The 27,186-nt window shown below is 39.0% G+C and overlaps 1 protein-coding gene across 4 annotated transcripts in view; it reads right to left on the minus strand.

The window, feature by feature from the left end:
* Window positions 1-423: 423 nt before the first annotated feature.
* MARCHF1 (membrane associated ring-CH-type finger 1) overlaps window positions 424-27,186 on the minus strand; it is a 554,749-nt gene continuing 527,986 nt past the window's right edge. For 3 of the 4 annotated variants that reach the window (XM_073606075.1, XM_073606082.1, XM_073606080.1), the window contains one exon: window positions 424-1,616. In XM_073606075.1, the coding sequence (XP_073462176.1) occupies window positions 1,315-1,616 (302 nt within the window). In that variant the 3' untranslated portion in view covers window positions 424-1,314. The remainder of the gene's footprint in view (window positions 1,617-27,186) is intronic. The other variant, XM_073606083.1, reaches the window with a different exon arrangement.

Genomic DNA, 27,186 nt, shown 5'->3' on the forward strand with positions numbered 1-27,186 from the left:
TCCCCAGCGCCCCCTAATACTTACCTGAGGTCCATCTCTGTCCAGCGATGTCCAGGATTCCTTCAGCCGTCTGGGACTCTCCCTCCTGATTGGCTATGGCACAGCAGCGGTGTCACTGGCTCCCATGGCTGTCAATCAAAGTCAGATAGCCAATCAGAAGAGAGAGGGGGCAGGGCCGAACGGCAGCTCCGTGTGTTCATTCAGCTGCTTGCTGTGGGGGCTCTCGACAGTAGGGAGGGGCCAGGAGCACCGAAGAGGGACCTGAGAAGAGGAGGATCCAGGTTGCCCTGTGCAAAACCACTGCACAGTCAGAGCAGGTAAGTATAACATGTTTGTTTTTTGTTGTTTTTTTTTTAAACAAGACTTTAGAATCACTTTAACTATATTAAACAGAGAAAAATACATACACATGAATTCAGTGCTTGGACAACCTGCTTTGGTTTTATTTCAAATACAATAAAATATACAATGCAATACTGTGTGCAAAAAGGTGTACATTCCCTGCTTTACTAAATTTTCTGATTAAAATAACACTCCTAGACCTTACATAACATCCCTTTTCTAGAATTGTGAGTTTTTCTTAAAATGCTTTTTAGAAGTGCTAACATGTATTCTTTACCATTTCATTTTCCACCTTTTTCCCACACAACGGAGGTTATCTGCAGCAACTTTCATAACAGAGTTTTACATTCTTGGCTCCTAATGCTGGCTTGACAAACCACATTTACCCGTTGCCTTATTTGTATTTTTTTTAAATCCTGCTCTCTCCAATCTTGGTTCATTATTATTTAAAAATCTGAATGGTTTATGTTGTCACTGAATCTCAGTGGTAAAAATTCTGAATTTATTAACTGTCACTTTTAATAGGACTTTTAATTGTATGTATTCATAAATAAACAACCAGTGGACCTTAACAGAGTGTGCCCTCTTTTTTTTCTTTTTAGCCTTCTTGACATCATTTTGTTAAATAGAAAATATTCAACTCATTTACACAGTAACAAGTAACAAGACTGAAAAAAGGGGGTTCCCCCACAACTAATAAAATCAGCCCACTTTCTTCCTTGTGGAAATACAAAAATGCAGGTTTTTTATTATTCTTCTTCACTACGGTCTCCTCTATGTTCTCCATTAGTGCTTTTGCTATAAAATCAATGACAATTTTAGCAAGGCGATACTCTTATGTTCACTTCTGTATCACAACTGTATTCCGTGAGGGAACAGATTACTACTTTTCCACAACTCGGCTGCTGTGCCTCAGAAACACTTACAGCAAATCTGTTGGAGAAGTACAGGTAAAGAAAAGTGCTACGCTCATCAAACAGGCATCACTCCAGGTACACTTACATCGGAACATGACTGTAGATTCGTAGATGTCTGTGAAACTGGGACAAACACAGAGTCTTTAGGTTCATTGTTCTGATTACTAGTGTAGCTCTTTGTTACAGCTTTCCTGGCAGTGTCAGGGCAGTCCTGGACAAATATTACACGATTATAAGCCTTTAGTCTTCTCCACAGCTGGATATAGACTTTACACTGCACATACATAAATACCAAACCTCCTGTAAATCCAATAGCCACAACCACCAGTTTTGTCCAAAATGGCCATTCCAGGACACCTATAAAGACATGAACAACAGATAAGAAAAATACAATCAATACAACATAATTAAAGAGAACTATCCTTTTTAAAAATTTGGGTCAAGTTTCACTAGATATCCACATGCTTAAAGAGAAGTATGGCCAAAGCTTTTTTGCCAATACTTCTCTTGTGGGTTATAGGAGTGCACTTACTTTTACTCTTCTGTGTCCCAGAGTCAGCAGAGAGTGGGATATTGCCTGACATGGCAAAGCCCCTCCAGGATCTGGAAGGATTCTGACCATATTTTAGAGCTTTATCCAGCTGCCTGATTGGAAGCTGGCTCCACTTCACAGCACACAGAGTAAAGCAAGAGCCAGCTGCACTTGCCCCCTCTCCAGCCCAGTGCTCCTTTGAGCACTGGAAGAGCAGAGTGGTGAGCAGTGACTGTCAGTTACTGCTCTACACTTTGAGAATGCCAGCTGAGTGATCAGCGGTTATGTGATCACTCATTTCTCTGGCGTATAGCGGATGTGGGATAGCTGCAGCGTCACATCAATGTGCAGCTTAGAGGGGAGTATGCAGGTTTATATTTTATTAACCCCATACTTATCCTTTAGTGTGGGTTGTACTTAGTGATGCTCATAATTAATCTACAGGACTGCCTTGTAAGAGAATATGCTGTATGCTGAAGAGAGCATTCTTATATAACCCCGAGATCTGCAGTGCCTCTTCCTATGGATTCCAGCTTGCATTTTGGAAGTCATAAAGACATATACTTCAGAAATGTACAGGATATAATTGACATGAATAATTTACTTAATAAACAATAGGGATGAGCCGAACATCCTCCTGTTCAGTTCGCAGCAGAACATGCGAACAGGCAAAAAATTAGGCAGAACACACGAACACCATTAAAGTCTATGGGACATGAACATGAATAATCAAAAGTGCTAATTTTGAAGGCTTATATGCAAGTGATTTAAAACTGATTGCGGCTGTAATGAATTGTCGGGTCTCGGCAATATAGATAAAACTCATTGAAAAAAACAGCATGGGTCCACCCCAGTCCATTACCAGGCCCTTTGGGTCTGGTATGAATATTAAGGGGAACCCCGAACCAAAATGAAAAAAAAAAGCCCCTGTGGAGTCAGAGGGGGCCGGGTCACCCGGTTATGTCACTGGGTGGCCCCGCCCTCACTTATATAAGAGCTGTCACAGTGAAGACACATCACTCGGCGGGAGCCTCCCATGGAGGTGGATCGGTTACGGCTTTTTTTTTTCGTCCGTTGGGCGGCGTGAACTTACATCGTGGGACATTTTTATTTTTTATTTTTTAATAAAGGACTTGTCCCAAGCCATTTTTTTTTAAATTTGGTGCAGGGTTCCTCTTTATTTCCATATCAGACCTGAAGGGCCTGGTATGGATTTTAAGGGGGACCCCCCCACACAATTTTTTTAAAATTTTGATTCGGGGTTCCCTTTAATATTTATACCAGACCCTAAGAGCCTGGTAATGGATGGGGGAGATCCCATGCTCTTTTTTTCAATGAGTTTTATCTATATTGCTGAGACCCGACAATTTGTTACAGCCGCAATCAGTTTTAGATGACAATTTTTCCTTTAGAAATGTAATTTTGCCGTTGTACTGTTCTAAACATGGGAAAAATGCTCCACATTACAGGCATACTATAGACACCCCCCAGACACAATATTTAAAGGAATATTTAATTTTTATTGTTTCACTTTAAGCATTAAAAAAATCACTGCTCCCGAAAAAATGGCCGTTTTTAAAAAAAATGTTTGCATTGATACATGTCCCCTGGGACAGGACCCAGGTCCCCGAACACTTTTTATGACAATAACTTGCATATAAGCTTTTAAAATGAGCACTTTTGATTTTTCATGTTAGAGTCCCATAGACTTTAACGGTGTTTCGGCAGCTTTCGTTTTTGCAGCTAACACCGCATATTGTTCGCTGTTCGGCGAACAGGAGAACATCGGGCTCATCCCTAATATACAGTACAATAGGAAGTTAAAATTAAGATGTAGATAAGTCAAGGTGCAGCATATAAAGGAAAATTCAGAGCCAGTGGTTCCCTTCAATGAAAATCACATATATGAAAATCGCAGTTGGAAGCTCATAGTAGATGCAGAGATTGAGGCAGATAAAACGTTATACAAATATTTACAGTGACTAATACGATGGCAATAGAGGAAGAGCCAAACTCAGTAAAAGAGTATAAAATGTGTCTGCCTATATTTCTGTATATACTTATTGTTTTGACATGTGATTTTCTACGAAGGGAATCTCTGATGATTGTTTTTTTTAACACTTAAAGTAGGACTTACCCTTTGCCCAAAAGGAAAGTTCTGCTTGTTTACCCCCCCACCACCACCACATTTGGTGCTCATTTGTTTGGGAGGGGGAGTGGATACCTGGTTCTGATAGGTACCCACTCCCACTTCTACCCAGATCGCTGCCTCGATCCGAGCAGAAGTTTACCCCACCTTTGTCTGCAGCCTTCTGGGACAATTCACAGGTCCCAGAAGACAACGGGACCATTCACAAAGTGCAGCATGGCTAGTGCATGTGCAGTTGGAAGCTGGCTGTGAAGTTGCAAGGCTTCACTGCCAGTTTCCCACAGTTAAAATACTGGTGCCAAGACCCGAAGCCCATTGAAGAACCGGCTTGGGTGAGGGCAATGCTGGATCCCTGGACAGGTAAAAGTCAGCATTTGTAGCTGTTGGCTTTTTGGGGGAGAAGCTCCTCTTTAAGGGGCATATTTAAAAAATCTGTGATTTTGACTTCCACCAAATATTTGCTAGTGGTGATTCACTCACTGTCATTTAAAACACATATAACTACAGTAGTTATGCTAATGTTTGGTGAATATCAGATTCACTGCTGTATAAATATGTCCAGTCTGAATTGCCTATGCTTATGACATATTTATTTCAAACTGAGAGTGGTATCTGACATGCCTAATGTCATGTTTTCTATTTTTGAAAGCAAAACATTTCATTCTCTACTAGCAGTCAAAAGTATTGTAACAAAAATAAACTGTAAAATATCAGCTGGGAAAATATTTTACATTAATTATCACTTATTTCAAATAGGTAGAATTTTTCATATGAGAATTGTGCACTTTTCCAAAGGTCGAAAGAGTGGTGAGTCAATTGTACCTGGGTTCGGTTTGGGCAGGGTTCAGCTAAAATTAGATAATGTTAGATAAGTTAGGATACCAAATCCAAAACGATTGGAATCAATAGGAATTGACTCAATAAAATTAGCCATTTGCTTTGCTATTAGGCTAGAGATCTAGAGATTGTCAAAAAAAATGGCATGGGGGCTGGGCACTGATCTGGGGAACATATGCTAATTCAAAAAAAGATTTACAAAATTTAATTCAGCCAGAAGCAGTGATTTTTTTAATGGTTAAAGTGGAGCATTAAACATTCCCAATGCCTTTAAATAGCCTGCAGCAATGACATCTTATTTACTGGTAATTTAAATCACTTTTGCTGTAATACATCCTACAGCAAGAAAGAAAAAAAAAAAAAGGCATGGGGTTCTTCCCTCAAAATCCATACCAGACTCTTTGTACCTGGTATGGATTTTAATGGCAACCCCTTGAGGTTCCCCAAAAGTCCATATCAGACCCTTAATCCTAGGATGATGCAGGGTAGCTGACCAGAAAAAGGGGGGTGAGCTGGTTCCTCCTGAACCATAGCCACCAGACTACATGCCCTCAACATGGGGGGTATCTCGTATCTCCCTAGCAAAGCACTTCATCCCCATGTTGATGAGGACAAGGACCTCTTCCCCACAACCCTGGCCTGGTGGTTGTGAGACTCTGTGGGTGGGGGGCTTATCGAAATCCAGAAGCTCCCTTTAACAATAAGGAGAAGCCAAAATGCTGGCCTACCCCTGTGTGAATGAGTAGGGGTACATAGTAACCCTACATATTCAAAAAAAATAAAATAAATGTGGCTTGTGTAGCAAACCCTATACAGTATGTTTAATTATTTATGAAAAAAAGTAGAGGTACCTTTTATATAACCTTAAGCACATTTGATGAATGTCAAATAGTTACTTACATAACTTCTGCATTTTAGGGCAAGTAACACAAGTGAAACTTTTAAGTAATTCGCCTTTGTGTATGAGCTTTAAAGCGGTAGTAAACCCGCTGGCACTTTTTTTGTTTTTTATACCCCTGTAAGGCAAAAGGCATAATCAGCTAGTATGCACCGCATACTAGCTGATTATGAAATACTTACCTTAGAACCAGGCATCGGTATCTTACCTGGTCCACGACAAGGTAGCTGACATGTTGCCTCAGCGTGTCTTCTGGGTATCATGGCTCCAGCGCTGTCAGTGGCTGGAGCCGCGTGTCGTCACTCGCGCGCATGCGCGCAGGAGACTTCTTTCCGGCAAGGTCCGGCATCTGCCGGGCTTTCAGCCAAGAATCCCCTGTGCGCATGCGCTGCTGCAGTCAGCGGCTCATTGCAAGGGGAATATCTCCTAAACCATACAGGTTTAGGAGATATTTTTTTACCTACAGATAAGCCTTATTATAGGCTTACCTGTAGGTAAAAGTTAAAAATTTGACTATACAACCACTTTAAACATTTTATTTAAAGCAGTAAATGCAGCTTTTACAAAATTTTAAAACATTTTAGCTGCAATAAGTATTTTTGTTGAAGTACATCGTTTACCAGGTTAAACAGGACAGCAATTTACTTTACAGCCCACTTGATCAGAAAATCACTTTGTTTACTTAAATGTCAAATCAATATTTTGCGGCGGTGTTGTTTTTTTTCTCTATTGAAATAAAATGTGATTCAAAGGCATAGTTTTCTGATTGCACAGAGTTTAATTTTTTACAAAGACACTTCTTTGTCAGACACAGAAGCTAAATGGTCAAAATCCACTTATAGATGTGTTTATATATAAAATTATAATGATTCGTGGTCAGTTTATTTTAACTTTTTATCTGAATGTTAACATTTTTAAAAATTAGTAATTTATATCATGTTTTTAATTGTGTAAGAAATGTAATTATAAATTTACATTTAATGAGGAATGTGTCTATAACATAAGAAACCGAGCATGCTTGCGTTTTTTTTTTTTTTTTTTAAGAAGAAAGCCCAGCACTGTTTGTTGTTTATTGTCTTTGACCTGAAATCCACCTGAAGTCTTGTATGATCTAGCAAGCAGGGTTATAAGACAGGCAGAAAATAAGGATGCTGTAATGATATTTTACTTTTGATTTGACTTCTTAAAAACACATTTTTTAAATTGTCTATAATAAATATATATATTTAAATATTTACGTTGTGAATTCACTGATCTATTCACTGGAAAATATATGCAACTCTTATGCCGTGTACACACGAGCGGACTTTACGGCAGACTTGGTCCGGCGGTCCGGAGTCCGTCGGATAATTCAATCTTGTGTGGACTCCAGCGGACTTTTTTTCCCAAAAGTCCGACGGACCTAGAAATGAAACGTGTTTCAAATCTTTCCGACGGACTCGAGTCCGGTCGAAAAGTCCGCTCGTCTGTATGCTAGTCCGACGGACAAAAAACGACACTAGGGCAGCTATTGGCTACTGGCTATGAACTTCCTTGTTTTAGTCCGGTCGTACGTCATCACGTACGAATCCGTCGGACTTTGGTTGATCGTGTGTAGGCAAGTCCGTTCATTCGGAAAGTCAGTCGAAAAGTCCGCCGGACCAAGTCTGCCATAAAGTCCGCTCGTGTGTACATGGCATAAAAGTCCCAATGTCTTTAGTGGTTTCTTGGAAATCCTCTTTTCTGTACAATTATTGTGTGATGTGGTGCTAGAACTATTACAAGTGGGGAAATATATTTTATAATATTTACAAGCAATATTTCACATTTACTTGATTATAAAGGAATTCAAAAATACTTTTGTAACTTTCAGTTCCCAGTATCATCAATAAAACACTTTGGGGGATTTACTGAGGGAAAAGGGCATGTTCACTTTGTAAGGGAATTTTCACTTTGCAAAAGAGTTATCGCCTATCTTGGTGAACGTGGGGAAGAAGCTATGCTAACTTCATTTATACAATTATGTGCAAGTAATATTTCCTTTTTTGTTGTTGTGGCTTTTTTTTTACCTTGCACACGATTGAGAATTCTTTGCAAAGTGGATTTTCAACATATTCACAAAGCTAAGTGAAGATCTCCTTTTTCCTTGCAGAGTGAGCATGCTTTAATCCTTTAGTAAATCAACCCTCTCTTTAGATATTCTGCATAATCTTACTAATGTGCATAGGGATTGGAACATTTGCCCTTTTTTTTTTAGCTGTCTGTGCCCCCATTAGAGAGGTCCTCCCTCTCTACTTGTCCTTTTTACTATTATCAGCGTAAGTGAAAAAAAAATTGGTTTGACACCAGAAAAGTAATAGAGTGGAAATCTATTACTTTGAGATTCCCTCACTTTGCAGGGATTTCCTCTCACTTCCTGGTTTGGTTATGGGACAGGAAGTGAAGGGAAATATCCCCTATGGTACATAAATGGCAAAAACAAAAGGACAGGGGTAACCCCCCTTACTCTATTCAAAATGGTAAAAAAAATTGTGCCTTTATCTTACAAGGAATTTATTATTTCTTCTATTGAAATACCAGCTGCATCTCTGGCCTTTTCTTATTTTAAAGGAGAATTGTAGTTTTTATAATGTTTATTCAATGTACATGTGAAAAAGGATGCCTTATGATAAAAAAAAAAAACTGATAATTTAAAGTTTTCAAATTGTTTGTGTACTGTACATGGGGGCAGCCTTTGTGGTCTTCTCATCTCACTGATGATTCAAAAGAATATTAATTGGTAGTCAGATCAATATTTTTTAGTAGTTTGATATGGTAATGCTGACATTGGTTAGTACTGAAGGTTCAATTGTAATAATACATGCACTGTAAAAGTCTTATTGATTTCTCTGTGGTACCCAGATTCAGATTTCTTATAGCTTCATCTTTTAAACATGGCAGTTTCAACATAATTTCATATGTTAAAGTAGCCAGATATGACTTTTTTATATGATATAAAAGTCAACAGGCTTTTTTTTTTTAACCTGCCAGGCCTTAACATTAAATCTGATAAACCAGACAACGAGAATATGGGTGAAAATATACAGATACCTGGAAATGATTCTTTCAAATATAAAATTTTACTCTCAAACTCTTAGCTAATTAGCTTCCAGGCTTTCCTGTATGCTTTGCAACCACTCCTCTGCTGTTTACTGCTGATACAGCAGTTTTAAGATACTCTCTTTAGATACATCAAACAGCATCGAAAACACATACAGGGGTTTGTTTACTAAAGACAAATCCACTTTGCACTACAAGTGCCCTTGGAAGTGCAGTCACTGTAGATCCGAGGGGGACATGCAAAGAGAATAAAAAACAGCATTTTTGCTTACACATGACTGGATGATAGAAATCAACAGAGCTTCTCCTCATTTCGATCTTCCCCTCAGTTCTACACCGACTGCACTTCCATGTGCACTTGTAGTGCAAAGTGGATTTGTCTTTAGTAAATCAACCCCACAGTGTTTACTTTGCATATTAGCCACTTAAGGACCGGAGAGATTTGCCCCCTTAATGACCAGGCCATTTTTTACGATATGGCACTGCAATGTTTTAACTGACAATTGCGTGGTCGTGTTATGTTGTACCCAAACAAAATTGACATCCTTTTTTTTTTTACCACAAATGGAGCTTTCTTTTGGTGGTATTTGATCACCTCTGCTTTTTTTTTTTTTTTTTTTTTTTTGCGCTATAAAACAAAAAAAGACTGACAATTTTGAAAAAAAAGATTTTTTTTTTTTGCCATAATAAATATCCCAAAAAACCCCACAAATTTCTTCATCATCTTGAGCTTCATCAGTTTAAGCTGATATGTATTCTACATATTTTTTGGTAAAAAAAAACGCAATAAGCATATATTGATTGGTTTGTGCAAAAGTTATAGCGTTTACAAAATAGGGAATAGAGTTATGGCATTTTTATTATTATTATTTTTTACTAGTAATGACGGTGATCAGCGATCTTTAGGGGAACTGCGACATTGCGGCAAGACAGATCGGACACTTTAGACACTTTTTTGGGACCATTGACATTTATAAAGCGATCAGTGCTAAAAAATGTCACTGGTAGGGAAGGGGTAAACACTAGGGGGTGATCAAGGGGTTAAGTGTTCCCTAGGGAGGTGTTTCTAACTGTGGGAGCAGTGTAGTAACTGGAGGAGGAGACAGATTGCTGTTCCTAATCACTAGGAACAGCAGATCTGCCTATCCTCCCCTGACAGAATGGGGATCTCTCTATTTACATTGACAGTTACCTGTTCTGACTCTCTCAGGAGCGATCGTGGGTGGCCGGTGGACATCACGGGCACCGGTCAAGCACATCGCCTCCGTGCCCTAGTTTTTTTTGTGATATGCAATTGGTTTAGACATTTCTTAAAATCATATATCGATTTTATTTTTTTATTATGGTTGACTTATCACTTACTTTTATATGTATATATATATACAGTATCTCACAAAAGTGAGTACACCCCTCACATTTTTGTAAATATTTTATTATATCTTTTAATGTGACAACACTGAAGAAATGACACTTTGCTACAATGTAAAGTATTGAGTGTACAGCTTGCATAACAGTGTAAATGTGCTGTCTTCTCAAAATAACTCAACACACAGCCATTAATGTCTAAACCGCTTGCAACAAAAGTGAGTACAACCCTAAGTGAAAATGTCCAAATTGGGCCCAATTAGCCATTTTCCCTCCCTGGTGTCATGTAAATCGTTAGAGCCACAAGGTCTCCGGTGTGAATTGGGAGCAGGTGTGTTAAATTTGGTGTTATCGCTCTCACTCTCTCATACTGGTCACTGGGAGTTCAACATGACATCTCATGGCAAAAAACTCTCTGATGATCTGAAAAAAAAGAATTGTTGCTCTACATAAAGCTGGCCTAGGCTATAAGAAGATTGCCAAGACCCAAAAACTGAGCTGCAGCCCGGTGGCCAAGACCATACAGCTGTTTAACAGGACAGGTTCCCCTCAGAACAGACCTCGCCATAGTCGACCAAAGAAGTTGAGTAAACATGCTCAGCATCATATCAGCATCATATCCATCATATTGTTTTTGGGAAATAGATGAATGAGTGCTGTCAGCATTGCTGCAGAGTTTAAAGGGGTGGGGGGTCAGCCTGTCAGTGTTCAGACCAAAGGCCGCACACTGCATCAAATTTGTCTGTATGACTGTCCTCCCAGAAGGAAGCCTCTAAAGATGATGCACAAGAAAGCCCGCAATCAGTTTGCTGAAGACAAGCAGACTAAGGACATGGATTACTGGAACCATGTGTGATGAGAACAAGATAAACTTATTTGGTCAAGTGTGTGTGGCGGCAACCAGGTGAGGAGTACAAAGACAAGTGTGTCTTGCCCACACTCAAGCATGGTGGTGGGAGTGTCATGATCTGGGACTGCAAGAGTGTTGCCAGCACTGGGGAGCTACAGTTAATCGAGGGAACCATGAATGCCAACATGTACTGTGACATACTGAAGCAGAGCATGATCCCCTCCCATCGGAGACTGCGTTGCAGGGCAGTATTCCAACATGATAATGACTCCAAACACACCTCCAAGATGACCACTGCCTTGGTAAAGAAGCTGAGGGTAAAGGTGATGGACTGGCCAAGCATGTCTCCAGACCTAAACCCTATTGAGCATCTGTGGGGCATCCTCAAATGGAAGGTGGAGGAGCGCAAGGTCTCTAACATCCACCAGCTCTGGGATGTCGTCATGGAGGGGTGGAAGAGGACTCCAGTGGCAACCTGTGAAGCTCTGGTGAACTCCATACCCAAGAGGGTTAAGGCAGTGCGAGAAAATAATGGTGGCCACACAAAATATTGACACTTTGGCCCAATTTGGACATTTTCACTTATAGGTGTACTCACTTTTGTTGCCAGCAGTTTAGATATGAATGGCTGTGTGTTGAGTTATTTTGAAGGTACAGCAAATTTACACTCTTATACAAGCTGTACACTCACTACTTTACATTGTAGGAAAGTGTCATTTCTTCAGTGTTGTCACATGAAAAGATATCATAAAATATTTACAAAAATGTGAGTGGTGTTCTCACTTTTGTGAGATACTGTATATATATTTTTGTCACTTATTAATTATCCATAAGAAATGTGTATATGACTTTATTTAACATATATGCTATATGTTTAAAGTAGAACTATAGGCAAAACTTTTTTTTTTCATTGTGGATATCGTAAGGGAGGATTATAACACCTGTAACACCTTTCTGCCATCAATGTCCCATTGCAGAGATTTCCCTTCACTACCTGTCCCATAGCCAAACAGGAAGTGAGAGGGAATCCCTGAAAATAAGCGGAATTTCTTGGGGACGCCCAGGTCACAAGAACCAGTGTCCATATTGGAAGATTTACCCCTCTATTACTGTTTTGGGGATAATGGTAAACAGGACAAATAGAGAGGGAGAATTTCCCCAAGGGGGGCACAGACAGCAATAAAAACAGACAGGGGTTCTAATCACTCTTCACTCTATCCAAAACTGAAAAAAAAAAAGTTTAGCCTTTAGTGACTGTTTAAAGAGACCAAGTGAGCATTCTATTGTATTGAGTAACTCTATATACCCACACTTTTTTTCCACCTTGTACAAATTATATAGACCTGCTATGAATTTCTATCATGTATCTTTCTCTCTACATGTTAGCCCTGAGGAACGGGGAGGCAATTCCCCCAAATTGCACTGGCTCTTCTTTAATATTCAATAAATGATTATAGATGTTTTCTGGATACCATGTGCTCCTGTTCAATCACCCAAGTCTATCACCTACCACTGAAAATTAGGGTACAACCCATTGGAAGTTATTTTCGCTACAACTTTTACATAGAGACCTGCCACCAGACAGCCTCCAGTGACATCAGTTCAATACTGTTTCCCACCCAAACCTAATGTTAACAATGGATCAGTAGATCCCGAGACACATACAAAATATATTTTGAAGATTTTGGAGTCCTTCCAAGCACTCTTTGCACCTTCATATTTGCCATGTTTGTCACTAAAAGCTTATTACAGGTAACTGGTTAGGTTTTAGTTTTGAACATTTAACATAATAGGCTCATAGAGCCTCATTATATTTGAGTGGATAGGCTGCAATATTACATTTCATCAGCCACTGTGGCTGCAGTTGTCAGCCTTGCAAAAAGAGAACCAGAGCTGCAGCACAAGAAGTACCTCGTGATGTAAATGTTCAAACGAGTATTTTCATTTAAAGATGTTGTGATAAAACACTGAGGAAAAACACACATATATTATCTGCACAGTGTTTCTTGTATCAGCTTATTATTAAGAGATGTTGGGATTTCCTCTAGATAGTTATATACAGTAAAACTACAGATGTGACAAAGCCCTTATCCCTCCTCCCCAAACACACACACTGAGTTGATTACTCTCCCCTTAGTATAGGACTATAAGATCTTTTACATCCATTGACGCGGAAAAGAGCTGAGATATGTTCCCTTCAAAAAGCTGTAAAAACAAAGTTTTCAAACCATCATCTATCTAATTCCCAGAAGCAATTACATGTATTTCAATAAGACCACAGTCTGAGTTTTACCTACTGCTTGAAAAAGTTTGTTAAAAAAGACACAGTAAAACTTCATAAAAAAGAGGACAATAACATTTCATCTCTGCACTCCACAACAGATGATGCCAATCAAGAGGGCAGAAAGTGCATTTTTGTCAGTAGGTTTAAATATAAACTGTGTTCAGGATAAAGTATATGCTGAATTTATATGCATTTTACTTTGCTATCAATTATTTCCTTTTTTTTCTTTTTCCATTTTTCACACTTGTCATTTAATAAGATCACAGCTTTGTCATCTTATGTTCAGTTGCCTAACACATCTTTATTGATTAAGAACATTGAAACAAACATAAAACTATTATTATATCACATTTTTGCAGCAGTGCTAGGCAACAATTAAAGTAATTTAGTGAACCGTAGTCCAAATTTTAATAAACATCTTTTGCAGTGTTGTTTATTGGGCTCTTTATCCAGCTTGTTGATCAGGACTGTAGCTTCTTGTCACATGATTCAGCACAGTGCAACCTCTTTTTCATACTACAATTCCTGTCAATAAGGGTGCAGTGGGTCAGTGGTCCTAGAAGCAAAAATGCCCTGTATTTTTCCGAGGTTCAGATTCAAGGCCATGGACAGCAGGTTAATAGGACCAAGGTAGATTTCAGCTAGCAGGGCAGCCAGTTGCAAAAGATGGATGTCATTATAAAATTAAAACTGTTTGGTAGCCCGACTATGCCCTTGCTCAGTCTAAAGGATAACTGGACTTTTAGAACACAATTGCTCTTTTAATATATGCAGAAATGCCAAGGAAATCTGCAAACATAACCTTTACCTTTATCTTTTCTTTTCCTTTACTCTGAGAGCTATCATTGCAGGCCCAGACCAGTGTAAACATCACATTGCTTACTTTTGGCCTGTTTAGGTTTTTATATCTAGGTTTAAAAATACGAAAATGTGAGAAAATTTGAATGAAAGAAAAAAAATGGTATAAAAAAAATGGTATTTTGTGCTAAGATGCACAATATTTTTTTATTATGTTTAAGCTTAAAAGGAAACAGATATAAAGCTAGCAAAGACAGTGATTTTTTTTTTCATTCAGCCAGCAGAATAAAAAAAAAAATAGTAACAGATTCTTCCATCCACAAAAAGGCGATGGATTAAGCAATCCTCCCCATAGGAACAATGTATTCTGACATCGGATCCCGTTGCACTGATTAGCGGCTGCAGCTGATTGACAAGTAAAAATCATTTTTATTTATTTCAATTGCTAAGAACAATCTCTAATATTTTAGTAATTCAATTTCTATGAACCAGAATAAAACAATACATTCCCTGTGTGGCTGATATTTTATCTGAATAGTTGTTAACCAGGGAAACTACCAAATATCTCCTGCCAAAGTTGGCTGTTTTCTGTGCTACTGGCTTTCCGGTTTAACAGTTCAAATCTCTGGCTCTGTCCACATGTAAGGTTTATAAACAAAGTTATGTGATGTCAAAATGCCACATGACCTGAGCCAAACATGTGCACACACATTCATGACTAACTGGAAAGAGGAAGGGAGGGGTGTGTGCATTAGAGCCCACCCTAAACCTGCATAGGAATATAAGTTGACCTGGTGACTGGGACTGGATGGAGGGGTCAATGCTTTGAGTATATGAGTAGTGAGTAAGCACGGATTGTAACTTAATCTTGGTCATTGTTTTGCATAGCAGATGGCAATCTATACCATCATTTTGTGGGGTTAATAGTCAAGATAGATATTTATGACCAATACAGCTAGCTCCCAGGATGTCTCTCCCATAGTCAATAAACACTCTAATGATATGGTCATAGAATGATAATAATAAATTTATATTAAATTATTGGATCTTGGGCCCTACATCTGTCAGTTTGAAGTAACGCTGAAGTGTGTAAAGTGACAAAGTGAATGAAATGCACCTTTATATACCTTTCAGTGACTTCACTAAAACTCTGGAAGCCCCAAATCCTAGAGCACCCAAATAAGCAAATATCATCTTCAGGAGAAATTTAAGGGTTGGCTCAACTAATCAGTGGTTGTTGAGATGGACCATGGTATATGAGAAACAGTAATGAGGCACAAAAATGAAAGGCAGCATGCCAGCTGTAGATCTCTCTTCGCAGATATTTCTATATTACCTCTTTTTGTGTTTCAAGGTTTCAGAGGTACTCATTAAGATAATAAAAGCTGCATGCATACCCCTGAGGGTTCAGGCCTTTTATTTATGTTTTTGCTGTGTTTTGACACAGTGTCCTAAGTGCACCACTATTAGCGCCACCCTACTCTACCCCCTGCTCTGCTCTCTGTCCTGTTCCTATTTCCATGCCCACTGACTTTTAAAAGTTCCCAGGTAAATTGATCAGGGAGTGTAAATGGGTCTGAGTCAAATACAGATTTCTCTCTAGTGGTTAATTTTCACATTTTAAATGTAATAAATTACTGCAAATGTTTAGTAAAAATACTCTCAGTATACATAAACATACAGTATGTGCTAAAATGATTTACAGGCATAATTTAGGAGTCAGAATAAATACTATAATTCAGTTAGAATGCATGCTATCTTAGAGACAGAAGCTTGTATGCCTGTAAAACATTGGCACAGATCCCAAGTCTGTTCAAACCATAACTCTTCATCTTCAAATCATGCAGATAATTCCTCATTCAGCCAAATGGATTTAGGTTTTAAGATAAATTGAGCACGTAGAACTGAATTCCTGAACCATCTAAAAGCAATACACAATTTTTCTGACAAAAAACAAGAAGCAAATTTTATGAAGATTTATGTTTGTCTACTAGGATGTTCTGAATCTCCTCCTTTTTGTTCTCTCTGGTTCTACATTTGTTTTCAGCATATCTACCAGATTTACCTAAAACTGCTCCTCAATTCAGATGTTTTATTTTAGTTTTGGATAAAAATACAAAGCACTAAAACCTACTATCAATACCCCTGCTGACTACATTTGCTCTCACTTCCTGTGTGGTCACTGAGGCAGAAAGCGAGAAAAATGGGTAACCAAATGGATAAATAGGCTGAAATAAAATATGTTTTTTTTTTTTTTTATTGTAGCATGGAGTAAGGTTAAAACAACTTCTACTGCTTTAGTCCTTGTTAGGGATACTTCTGTGTGGTCTTGAGAAGTGAGCGAATTGTACATTGTAAACCCACACTGCAATACATTGCAACTATGCATCGCAGTGTTTAGGTTTTTTTTCCTTTTTAAAAAAACAACTTTCTTGAATGTTTATCAACAACTTAATTCATCTCTATACACAGCAGTGCACTGTGACACACTGCCATGTTTTTGTGCATTGCATAAATGTGCAGACATTTTTATGCAATGCACCTGCATGGTTTGAAATAGGCACATAGAAAGCAATTGTTTTCAAAATGTTCTTGGGTTGAGGCTATGTTAATCAATGCCGATTAATGGATCTCATCAGCGTGAATGAGCCTTTAAAATGGGCCTAAAAAGGAGGTTTTTTGTTTTTAGTATTCAGTAATTAATTTGATTTGTTTTGTTAAGTCTGTACAGGCTAAATTGTTAATCTTTTTAAGGAAGGCCGAATGGGTTCCAGTCTGAGAAGACCAATGTCACTGCCTCTGCCTCATGTTCCTGTACCTCGCTGTCTTGCTGGTGCTGACCTTGGCATGTATCCTGACTATGTCCTTACCTTCTAATTTAGCACCTCTCTTCCCGGCTGTTGATGAACTTTGGCACTAGCTATGCTCTTGCCTTCTGATAGGTTGACACCATGTTCCTGCATTTGGTTCTCACCAGATCCACCATCAGCTGCCCCTTACATCCTGCAACCGCTGCTGCCTGCAACATTAGCTCTCATGCCATTCTGTGTCCCCACATGCCCGTTCACCATTACTACGGTTGCTGGACAAGAGGGGCAAGTGAAGCTCCCTCTTTAGCACAATATTTACCAAGTACATGACAATCTTGCTCAGATGTAAATTTTCTTTTTACTTTAAGGTTTCACCCCAAAGCAAAAACAGTGTACACTGTTTACAGTTAGCTGCATTCAGACAGCCCAGATATTATTGTATATTCATTCTACAGTTACTACAGTAAGTTCTCAGCGAAGGAACCTTAAGACTGTATGCTAACAGATTGTAACAAACTATAGTTGCTTATTTTGCTGCCATATGTTACAATATCATGTCTGCCAGAAAATATAGAAATTCAGAATTATCCTTCAAGATATCTGACATACAATATAACTGTGGTTGAGAGGACTATTTACCTGTCCAGTAAAATTATATAAGTGAAGCACTCTGTAGCTTGAATGACTATCAAAATGATAATTGCAGAACACTAAATTATAAAGAAATACTGTATGTGCAAGTGATTCAGGAGCTTTTTAGAAATAAAAGAGTAATATATTGAATAACATTGCTATTGTGAAGGCAGCATTTAGTATATAGAGGATTCCTCTTTACAAATTATTGACTATCTCCAATAACATCCTCATACCAGCTAACCCTATTTTTGATTAATTTAGGGTAGAAATATTGGCAAAATCAAAAACTGAATGTATGATGCAGTCTGTTACATTTTTAAACACAGCGGTTTTTGTTTTTCAGAGTCAATTTGTAACATAGATTTATTACCAGCTGATTCTGCCAATAGATCCTTTATTTTTACACCTCTTTTAATAGGGTGATAACATTGTGCAGTGAAATCATGCTGTAGCATTGTCACCTTGTGGACATATCATTTTAACTGGACTCTAAAGTCCAGCTCTATGCTACCCTTACAAGTGATCCCTCAGAAACACAGTGTTTATGTTTTTCTTTATTTCTTTATTTATAGCTGGAGAGTAGGATTCTGTTCTCTCCTTCCTCCAAAAGCTGTCTACTTTGGGTGAAAGTGAGCAGAAAGAGTGGGCAACCACTGAAAACAGAACTCCTTCTCAGTGTGGGTGCCTGGTGGCGAGTGGGTGTGACTTCCTTTATTTCTGTTTACCTTTGTCATGTGACATGTCACTTGGCCAGAGGGAAAAATCTGTCTTAATTTTTGGGTGGCTGACACTCTAAGAAGGAGGCCTGTGAGAACTGTAAGTATACCTGGTTGACAATATCATCACTTGTCATACAAATCCAAAACAGGTATAGAAGCACTCACAGATGTCTTGAGAAAGATGGACTGAGCTCCGTTGAAACATTGACAATAGAATACTCTAGCTTTGATTTCTCTGCTGTGCAAGACCTATGAGTGCCCCTATACCTGTTTTGGATTTGTATTGATTTTTTTGTGGGTGAGCAACCAGGCATTTATCTCACAGAATGCGGTATAGGCATTTCAGAGTGTCTGCTAACCACTACACCACTTCTGTTGTCACATTCAGCCTCTTACAGTGTAATACATCAAAGTATGTGCCCTGGCAGTATGAAATTAATATAGAAATTGATCCTGCCTAGTGTCCCTAGAAGGACTAGTCTTGTCCAGCATTCCCAACAATGTTTAATTTAAATATATGTCCTGCCCAGTGTCCCCAGTAGTGACTGGTATAAAGATGTGTTGTTCAATGTCCCCAGCAGTAGTCAGTATAGATCAGAATGCCTCCAATACAGATATCAGTCTCCTTCAACCCTCTTCGCTTCCCTAGAGCCACATAGGGCCCCTTAGTTCAGTGCACCCAGCTTGTCATCTCAATGACACGAATTCCAAGGTTGTTCTCCTCAGACAGCAACTACTAAGGCAGCAGCATTTTTAACTGCCTCTGACACCAGCACAACAGCATTATTTTCTCTCACTGACACTGATGCAGCAGCAGTGTTTTTCCCACTAAGGAAGGGGTATTTTTTCCTATCGCTGACACCAGTCAGGTGCATGCTGCATCCATATATATAGTATGTTTCCGTACGGTTCACTTCATGCACTGCTTTTAGCCCTGTCCCCTACTCTGTCTTATATCCCACCCACATTCTTAAATCCATTGGTCTTCTAAAATCCCCGGCCATATTTGCACCCTATATTCACAATATCACCCTTGGTCATTTAACCTGAAATGACTGAGGACATCTTGTGGCAGAATAGAAGTACTGAAAGGGGCAACGGGAAAGGTGAAAACCATAAAACCATATGAACAAAAGTTGGTCATTGTAATCCCCCCTGGAGTGTTATATTGTATGTCCTGTCACTTTTGCTGGACAGCTTGATCTACATATACTGTATATGTGGAGAAAATCTAGAAAAAGACAATAAATCATATCTTGAATAATATCCTTTCAGGTATACTAGGTACTGTGATCATTGGTCCTTTTGTTTAATTAAAAACAAATCATATTGACATATACCTTTTAAACTATAAGTACAGTTATGCTACAGCTATTTGTTGTCATGTAATTTAACTATTTTCTTATAGCAAGGAAGTTATTGCTGCTAAATATTTTATGGCATTGTATTTTATGTGCAGGAAAAAAAAAGACTTACACTTTTTCCTTGCTCAGTCAAGCTTACAATTCAATTCTGGTAACTGAAATAAGGGCAGTTAATGGACTAGTACAAGGTTATATAATATACGAAGCTGGCAGAAGAGTTTTAACACTGGTTCTCTGCATGTCTTTCAGTGTCACTGTTTCTCAGTACAAAACTAGTAGATAGAAGAAAATGCACATCTTTTTGAGGTTAAGGAAGCATCAAAGGGCAAATATATGTGTACTTTAAAGCTCTTTTTTTAAAATATAATCAGACTTGCTGCTGTTATAAAAAAAATAAGATCTTCAAGAAATCAAAATTTTATGAAGATTTCTTTATAATTTTGCCTTGTAAGACTAAATCTCTTTATGACAATTTTACAGTACTCTGGGCAATAAAACAACATAAACATTGTCAGCAAGGAAAAGACATTTATACATTAACAAATCCTTTATCTAAAGCAGTGGTTCTTAACCTGGGTTCAATCGAACACCAGGGGTTCGGTGAGTCAGTCTCGCGGGTTCGGCAGAGGTCAAGACACACACCCGACTCATATGATTCGTGATGACACGCCCCGCTTGTCCATCATTGGCTGCAGGTGATAACACCACATCGCTTGGCCTATCTGTGCTGCAGGGAATTTGGTGCGCCCAGTAGTCGAATTGTAACTGTCGTGATGGTACGTCGTGTGATTTCTTTTTTAATATTTTAATCCCTTCATACTAACTATGTCGAGCAAAAAAAGAAAGTGGTCGGACGAATATGTACAATATGGATTCACATGTATAATGGAACGTGATGGGAGTCAGCGTCCTAACTGAATGATTTGCAATGCCAAGTTGAGCAATCCTAGTCTAGCACCGGCAAAACTAAGAGAACACTTCCTTAAGCTGCATGGAAAATACAAGAACACAACGCTTGCTGAATTCAAGGTGAAGAGAGCTAGATTTGATGAAAAGGCTACTCTGCCTGTTCTCGGCTTTGTACCCATTAACAAACCAATCCTCACAGCATCGTACGAAGTTGCTTACCTGATCGCAAAGCAGGGCATACCACACGCCATTGCTGAAACACTCATAAAACCAGCTGTGTTGACGATGGCGAATATCATGCGGCTGAATGTAAGTTATCCCAAATTCCTCTTTCAAATGACACCATCAGCGACAGAATAGAGGACATGAGCAAAGACATCTTGGCTCAAGTAGTTGCAGATCTGATTTCAAGCCCGGCAAAATTCAGCCTTCAACTCGACGAGACCACGGACGTTTCCAATCTGAGCCAGCTTGCAGTATTCGTGCGCTATGTGAAAGACAACGTGATAAAGGAAGATTTTTTATTTTGTAAGCCTCTTACAACAACAACTAAGGCAGCCGATGTGAAGAAACTTGTGGATGACTTCTTCAAAGACAACAATCTTTCGTGGGATATGGTTTCTGCAGTTTGTTCGGACGGAGCTCCAGCCATGCTGGGAAGAAAGTCTTATTTTGGTGCGCTAGTGAAAGCTGATGCAACACACATCATTGTTACGCATTGTATTCTGCACAGGCATGCATTGGCAACAAAAACCTTGCCTCCAAAACTGGCAGAAGTATTAAAAATTGTAGTGGAATGCGTGAACTATGTGCAAAATAGTGCTCTGAGGCACCGCATCTTCAGGGAGCTGTGTAAAGAAATGGGATCTGAATTCGAGGTACTTCTGTACCATTCTAACGTTCGGTGGTTATCCTGGGGACAGGTGCTGAATCGTGTTTTTGCCATGCATGTGGAATTAGCCCTGTTTTTGCAAGAGCACCAACATTGTCATGCAGATTGCTTCAAAAATTCTGAGTTCATTCTCATTTTAGCGTACATGGCTGATATCTTCACAGCTCTCAATCATCTCAATCAACAGATGCAGGGCGGTGGAGTCAACATCATCGAAGCGGAAAAAAACCTGAAGGCTTTTCAAAAAAAGCTACCGTTATGGAAACGACGCATAGAGAACGATAACTTTGCAAACTTTCCCCTGCTAGACGACTGTATCTGGAATCGGACACGTTTCTGTAACTGCGGAACTGAAGCAAGCAATTGCCACGCACTTAGATTTGCTTGCAAAGTCTCTCGACGGATACTTCCTTACAAGAGAGTCATATCCAGCATGGGTGAGACAGCCGTTCACGTTTAGTGTTGAGACAACAGATGTCAATGATGAATACCTCGATAAAATCATTGAAATTCAGCAGAGCCAGGTTCAACAGCAACTCTTCAGAACAACAATGCTCTGAATGTTTTGGTGTCAACAAATGGTAACGTACCCTGTTATTGCTAAGAAAGCTCTGGAGATTTTCATACCGTTTGTTACAACATATCTTTGTGAGCAATCCTTTTCGAGGATGCTGGACATAAAAACGAAGAAAAGAAACAGACTTTGTTGCGAAAATGACATGAGTGGCACTTGCCAAGGTAAAGCCGCGCATTTCTGAACTGGTCTCTGAAAGGCAACAGCAGAAGTCACACTGATTTGCAGTAAATATTCATTATTATGTTTTTGTTTTTGTGTGAAAATCATGTTTTAATATTTAATGGTTTTGTTCTTTGTTCTTAATGGTTTTGTTCTTTAATGGTCTTGTTCTTTAATGGTTTTGTTCATTTTGTGCACCTATGTATAAAAATATGTATAAAAATCTTTAATGGTTTTGTTCATTTTGTGCACCTATGTATAAAAATATACCTATGTATAAATATATACCTAAATATATACCTATGTTTTGAATTTGAAAAAATCATATTTTATTTTTCCAATTAAGAAGGGTTCAGTGAAGCGCATATGAAACTGGTGGGGGTCAGTACCTCCAACAAGGTTAAGAACCACTGGTCTAAAGCTAGCCATACAGTAATGTTTTTGTTTTTTTGTTGCAAAATCTACATTCTTTGAACTTGAAAAAAAGAAAAAGTCGCTTTTAGAAAGCTGTTGCAGTGAAAAGCAGCACTTTATCATATACTGTATATAACTTGGTGTTTCCGTTTTTTTTAAGAAGAAGAAGTCAATTGCACGGATTGCAAGGTTTTTCAAGTACTCACTGTGTGTGTTTTTATAATGCTAGTAATTATGTAATTTGTATAAATTATAGGTTGTACACTCTGTGGTTTTCCTTTTCTTAACAATTTGGAAAAATGACACAATATGCTTTTATGTTTTGTATGGTGATCATTGAGCTGAGAAAGCAAAATGAACAAATTGACTTTTATATGAGCACAGAAGTACAGTCAGTTGAGATAATACAAAATACAGCTTTCTTCAGAGACAGCTGCTGAAGGTAAGTGAAGTGTTGATGTCAGGTGCAATTAGAAATGAACAAGAGAAAAGACCTAAGAGGACTTTATAGATGTGCTGTAGAGCAGAAAGTCAGAGGTTATAGAATCTTCTGGGAGAACTGAAAATTGCAGTGGATTAATTCTGTTTTATAGACAAAGGACATACATCTGCATATGTAATACCATGATTATATGAAACATACTGCATTATAAACTGCTCAGATTTTTAAATCAATAAAATGTGTATATGTCTAGGAGATACAGAACAATTTTGTTCTAGGATGTAAACATTCTCTGAATATACATCTTCACACAATAAATAAATATTCATTTCCATTATCCAGTCAATTAAACAGAAATGTGCTTTTCACATATTGCTGTGATCTGGCTTCCTGTTAGAGGGTGGCTACTTTCAATATTCATAGTCCTAGTATATGTAGGAAAATAGCTATCCCCTTTTGTTAACTCCCCAGATGGACTAGGGAATATGAACTATGGTATTTGTAGTGCACACAGGGCAGTGTAAATGACCACAACTAATGTGCACTTCTCATTTCAAGGGGCTTACAGAGAATGTTACAAGAATGCAGAAAACACAGTATGAAATAATTTAAAGAAAAATAGATTACAGGGCAATTAAGTAATGGATGTGTATGGGTTGTTTTAAAAATAATAGGGGTATTGTTTAGTGTCACTTTAACTATTTTCTTTCACTTTTCTAAGAGCTAGGTAGATAATATACAAGAAAGAAACCTATCACACAAAATTAAAAAGCATTTGTCTGCTGCCTACTTACCAAGGTAATACAGAGAATGATAGAGGTTTTAGGGTTGGCGGTTGACTGTGGCTTTGAGCTTTAGAAACCATAATAGCAGATAATGGAATACAATTTTTTTTGCTGTGGTGGGCAAAAACGAAACACCTAAGTGTACATAAAAAGTGCATATGAAAAAAAACACACACATAAAAAGTGCACTTAAGGGTGTGTCTCTAGTCCACCTCTCCAAGAAGTAGGACTCTACCCTGACCCCCTGGGGGACAAGGCTCCTGACAGGGGCAAGGCTCAAACTTGGTCCACCTAGCCAAAAGACCCGGAAAACCCCTCTCCTTATGGTCGGCTGATGCTGACCAATGAGTACTAGGTGAGGGACTCTACTGAAAAGAGACCTCCCAGTTCAGGGGAGGAAGGAACCTGATGGCAACACATCCTACCCCTAGACTTCAGGGTAGTCCCATGGACCCACACCCTCCATCCAAGTGAAAGAAGCACAGACAAAAGTGCAAAATGACAAAACGTGAGAGAAAAAAAAATAGATTAAATAAATAGTGCCACTGCAGGTGCATTGGCTAAGCCTTGTGGCCTGGTAGCAAAAATTGCCCTGGACTTAGTCAAAAGGCCTAGCCCAAAGAGGTGCTGTGCAGCAAAAAAGCTTAGGTGACGTGACCATGTGCTCATTCACACAATGGGTTTCCTAGGCCCATAGTGCTACTTAGAGCTTCCCTGGGGTGATCAACTCCCAGGGGGCACTGACACCATGGGCTCTCTGATTTCCCAGTCCATGGCCAGACCAGGGAGCACAGCCATTCCTACCATTAGGCCAAAATGACAGCGTAGCACCTCTACTGGACACTGATAAGAACAGATACTGCACATGATATTAGCCATTAGATAGGTACGTTCCACTAACTGGATATTGTGTTACTTAGCACTTTCCTGAATGTACATGACTCACCCCACTGATCCCACCAGAAGAGCTATCACAGAGAGAGGAGAACATAACCCACAATTTTTTATGAACATTCTCAAATCCTTTAGTAAATCAGCCTCATAAAGGTTTCATCAGGCAAAGTTGTTATACCACAGCCAGTCAGTTTACTGGCTTTACTGTATACTTACACCATGGTAAGTTATCATGAAGCCATAATTGATTCTAGGACACAGTGTAGTTAAGATGAATTAGACTATACAACTCCGGAAGTGCTGGAGAGTAAGATGAAACTGGTCATTTCTGTGTACAGGCATACCCCACTTTTAAGCTCACAATGGGGTTTATTTACTAAAGCTGGAAAGTGCAAAATCAGGCTCACTTCTGCATAGAAACCAATGAGCTTCTAACCCCAGCTTGTTCAATTAAACTTTGGTATTAAAACCTGGAAGCTCATTGGTTTCTATGCAGAAGTGAGCCTGATTTCGCACTTTCCAGCTTTAGTAAATAAACCCCATTGTGTACTTAAAAGTGGGGTATGCCTGTATACCAATTTGAAAAGTCTCCATTAACAAAGCATAAGCTAAATTATATAACTACAACTTATAATGACCTGTAAATGTATCTAAAAACCAAGTTAAGCCCACCTTTAATCATTATAATTTATTTTATTTTAAGTTTGTGTAGAGCAATGAACGGTTAGATCATATACCCCTGACATTTTTGTAAATATTCTATTATACCTTTTTATGATACAACACTGAAGAAATGACACTTTGCTACAATGTAAAGTACTGAGTGTACAGCTTGTATATCAGTGTAGATTTGCTGTCCCCTCAAACAAACTCAACACACAGGCATTAATGTTTAAACCGCTGGCAACAAAAGTGAGTACACCCCTAAGTGAAAATGTCCAAATTGGGCCCAATTAGCCATTTCCCCTCCCCGGTGTCATGTGACTCAATAGTGTTACAAGGTCTCAGGTGTGAATGGGGAGCAGATGTGTTAAATTTGGTGTTATCGCTCTTACTCTCTCATACTGATCACTGGAAGTTCAACATGGCACCTCATGGCAAAGAACTCTATGCGGATGTGAAAAAAATATGTTTGCTCTAAATAAAAATGGTCTAGGCTATAAGAAGATAGTCAAGACCCTGAAACTGAGCTGCAGCATGGTAGCCAAAACCATACAGCAGTTTAACAGGACAGGTTCCTCTCAGAACAGGCCTTGCCATGGTCAACCAAAGAAGTTGAGTGCATGTGCTCACATCATATCCAGAGGTTGTCTTTGGCAAATAGATGTATGAGTGCTATCAGCATTGCTGCAGAGTTTAAAGGGGTGGGGGGTCAGCCTGTCAGTGCTCAGACCATAGGCCGCACACTGCATCAAATTTGTCTGTATGACTGTCCTCCCAGAAGGAAGCCTCTAAAGATGATGCACAAGAAAGCCTGTGAACAGTTTGCTGAAGACAAGCAGACTAAGGACATGGATTACTGGAACCATGTCCTTTGGTCTGATATGACCAAGATAAACTTATTTGGTTCAGATGGTGTCAAGCATGTTTGGTGGCAACCATTTGAGGAGTACAAAGTACTGCCTACAGTCAAGCATGGTGGTGGGAGTGTCATGATCTGGGGCTGCATGAGTGCTGCCGGCACTGGGGAGCTACAGTTCATTGAGGGAACCATGAATGCCACAATGACATACGGAAGCAGAGCATGATCCCCTCCCTTCAGAGACTGGGCCGCAGGGCAGTATTCCAAAATGATAATAATCCCAAACACACCTCCAAGATGACCACTGCCTTGGCAAAGAAGCTGAGGGTAAAGGTGATGGACTGGCTAAGCATGTCTCTAGACCTAAACCCTATTGAGCATCTGTGGGGCATCCTCAAACGGAAGGTGAAGGAGCGCAAGGTCTCTAACATCCACCAGCTCTGTGATGTCATCATGGAGGAGTGGAAGAGGACTCCAGTGGCAACCTGTGAAGCTCTGGTGAACTCCATGCCCAAGAGGGTTAAGGCAGTACTGAAAAATAATGGTGGCCACACAAAATTTAACATAGCTGCTCCCCATTCACACCTGAGACCTTGTAACACTAATGAGTCACATGACACCGGGGGGATGGCTAATTGGGCCCATCTTGGACATTTTCACTTAGGGGTGTACTCACTTTTGTTGCCAGTGGTTTAGATATTAATGGCTGTGTGTTGAATTATTCTGAGGGGACAGCAAATTTATACTGGTATACAAGCTGTACACTCACTACTTTACATTGTATATTGTGTATATATATTTAATGTGGAAAGATCTTAAATTAAATTCTGATCCTTTTGTTATTGTTGTCCTTAACTTCCTACTATGTGAATAACATCTCACCCTACTTTTTTGTATGGATGTCACAGGGATAGGGAGTAAGAGAAAATCAGAAATAAACCCCTGGTAGATAGTTTAACGTTTCCCCTTTCTATTTAAAATGCATTAATAAAACACATTGGTTGGATTAATAC

This window comes from Aquarana catesbeiana, linkage group LG01, assembly GCF_042186555.1.
Source record: "Aquarana catesbeiana isolate 2022-GZ linkage group LG01, ASM4218655v1, whole genome shotgun sequence".
Taxonomy (NCBI): Eukaryota; Metazoa; Chordata; class Amphibia; order Anura; family Ranidae; genus Aquarana; species Aquarana catesbeiana.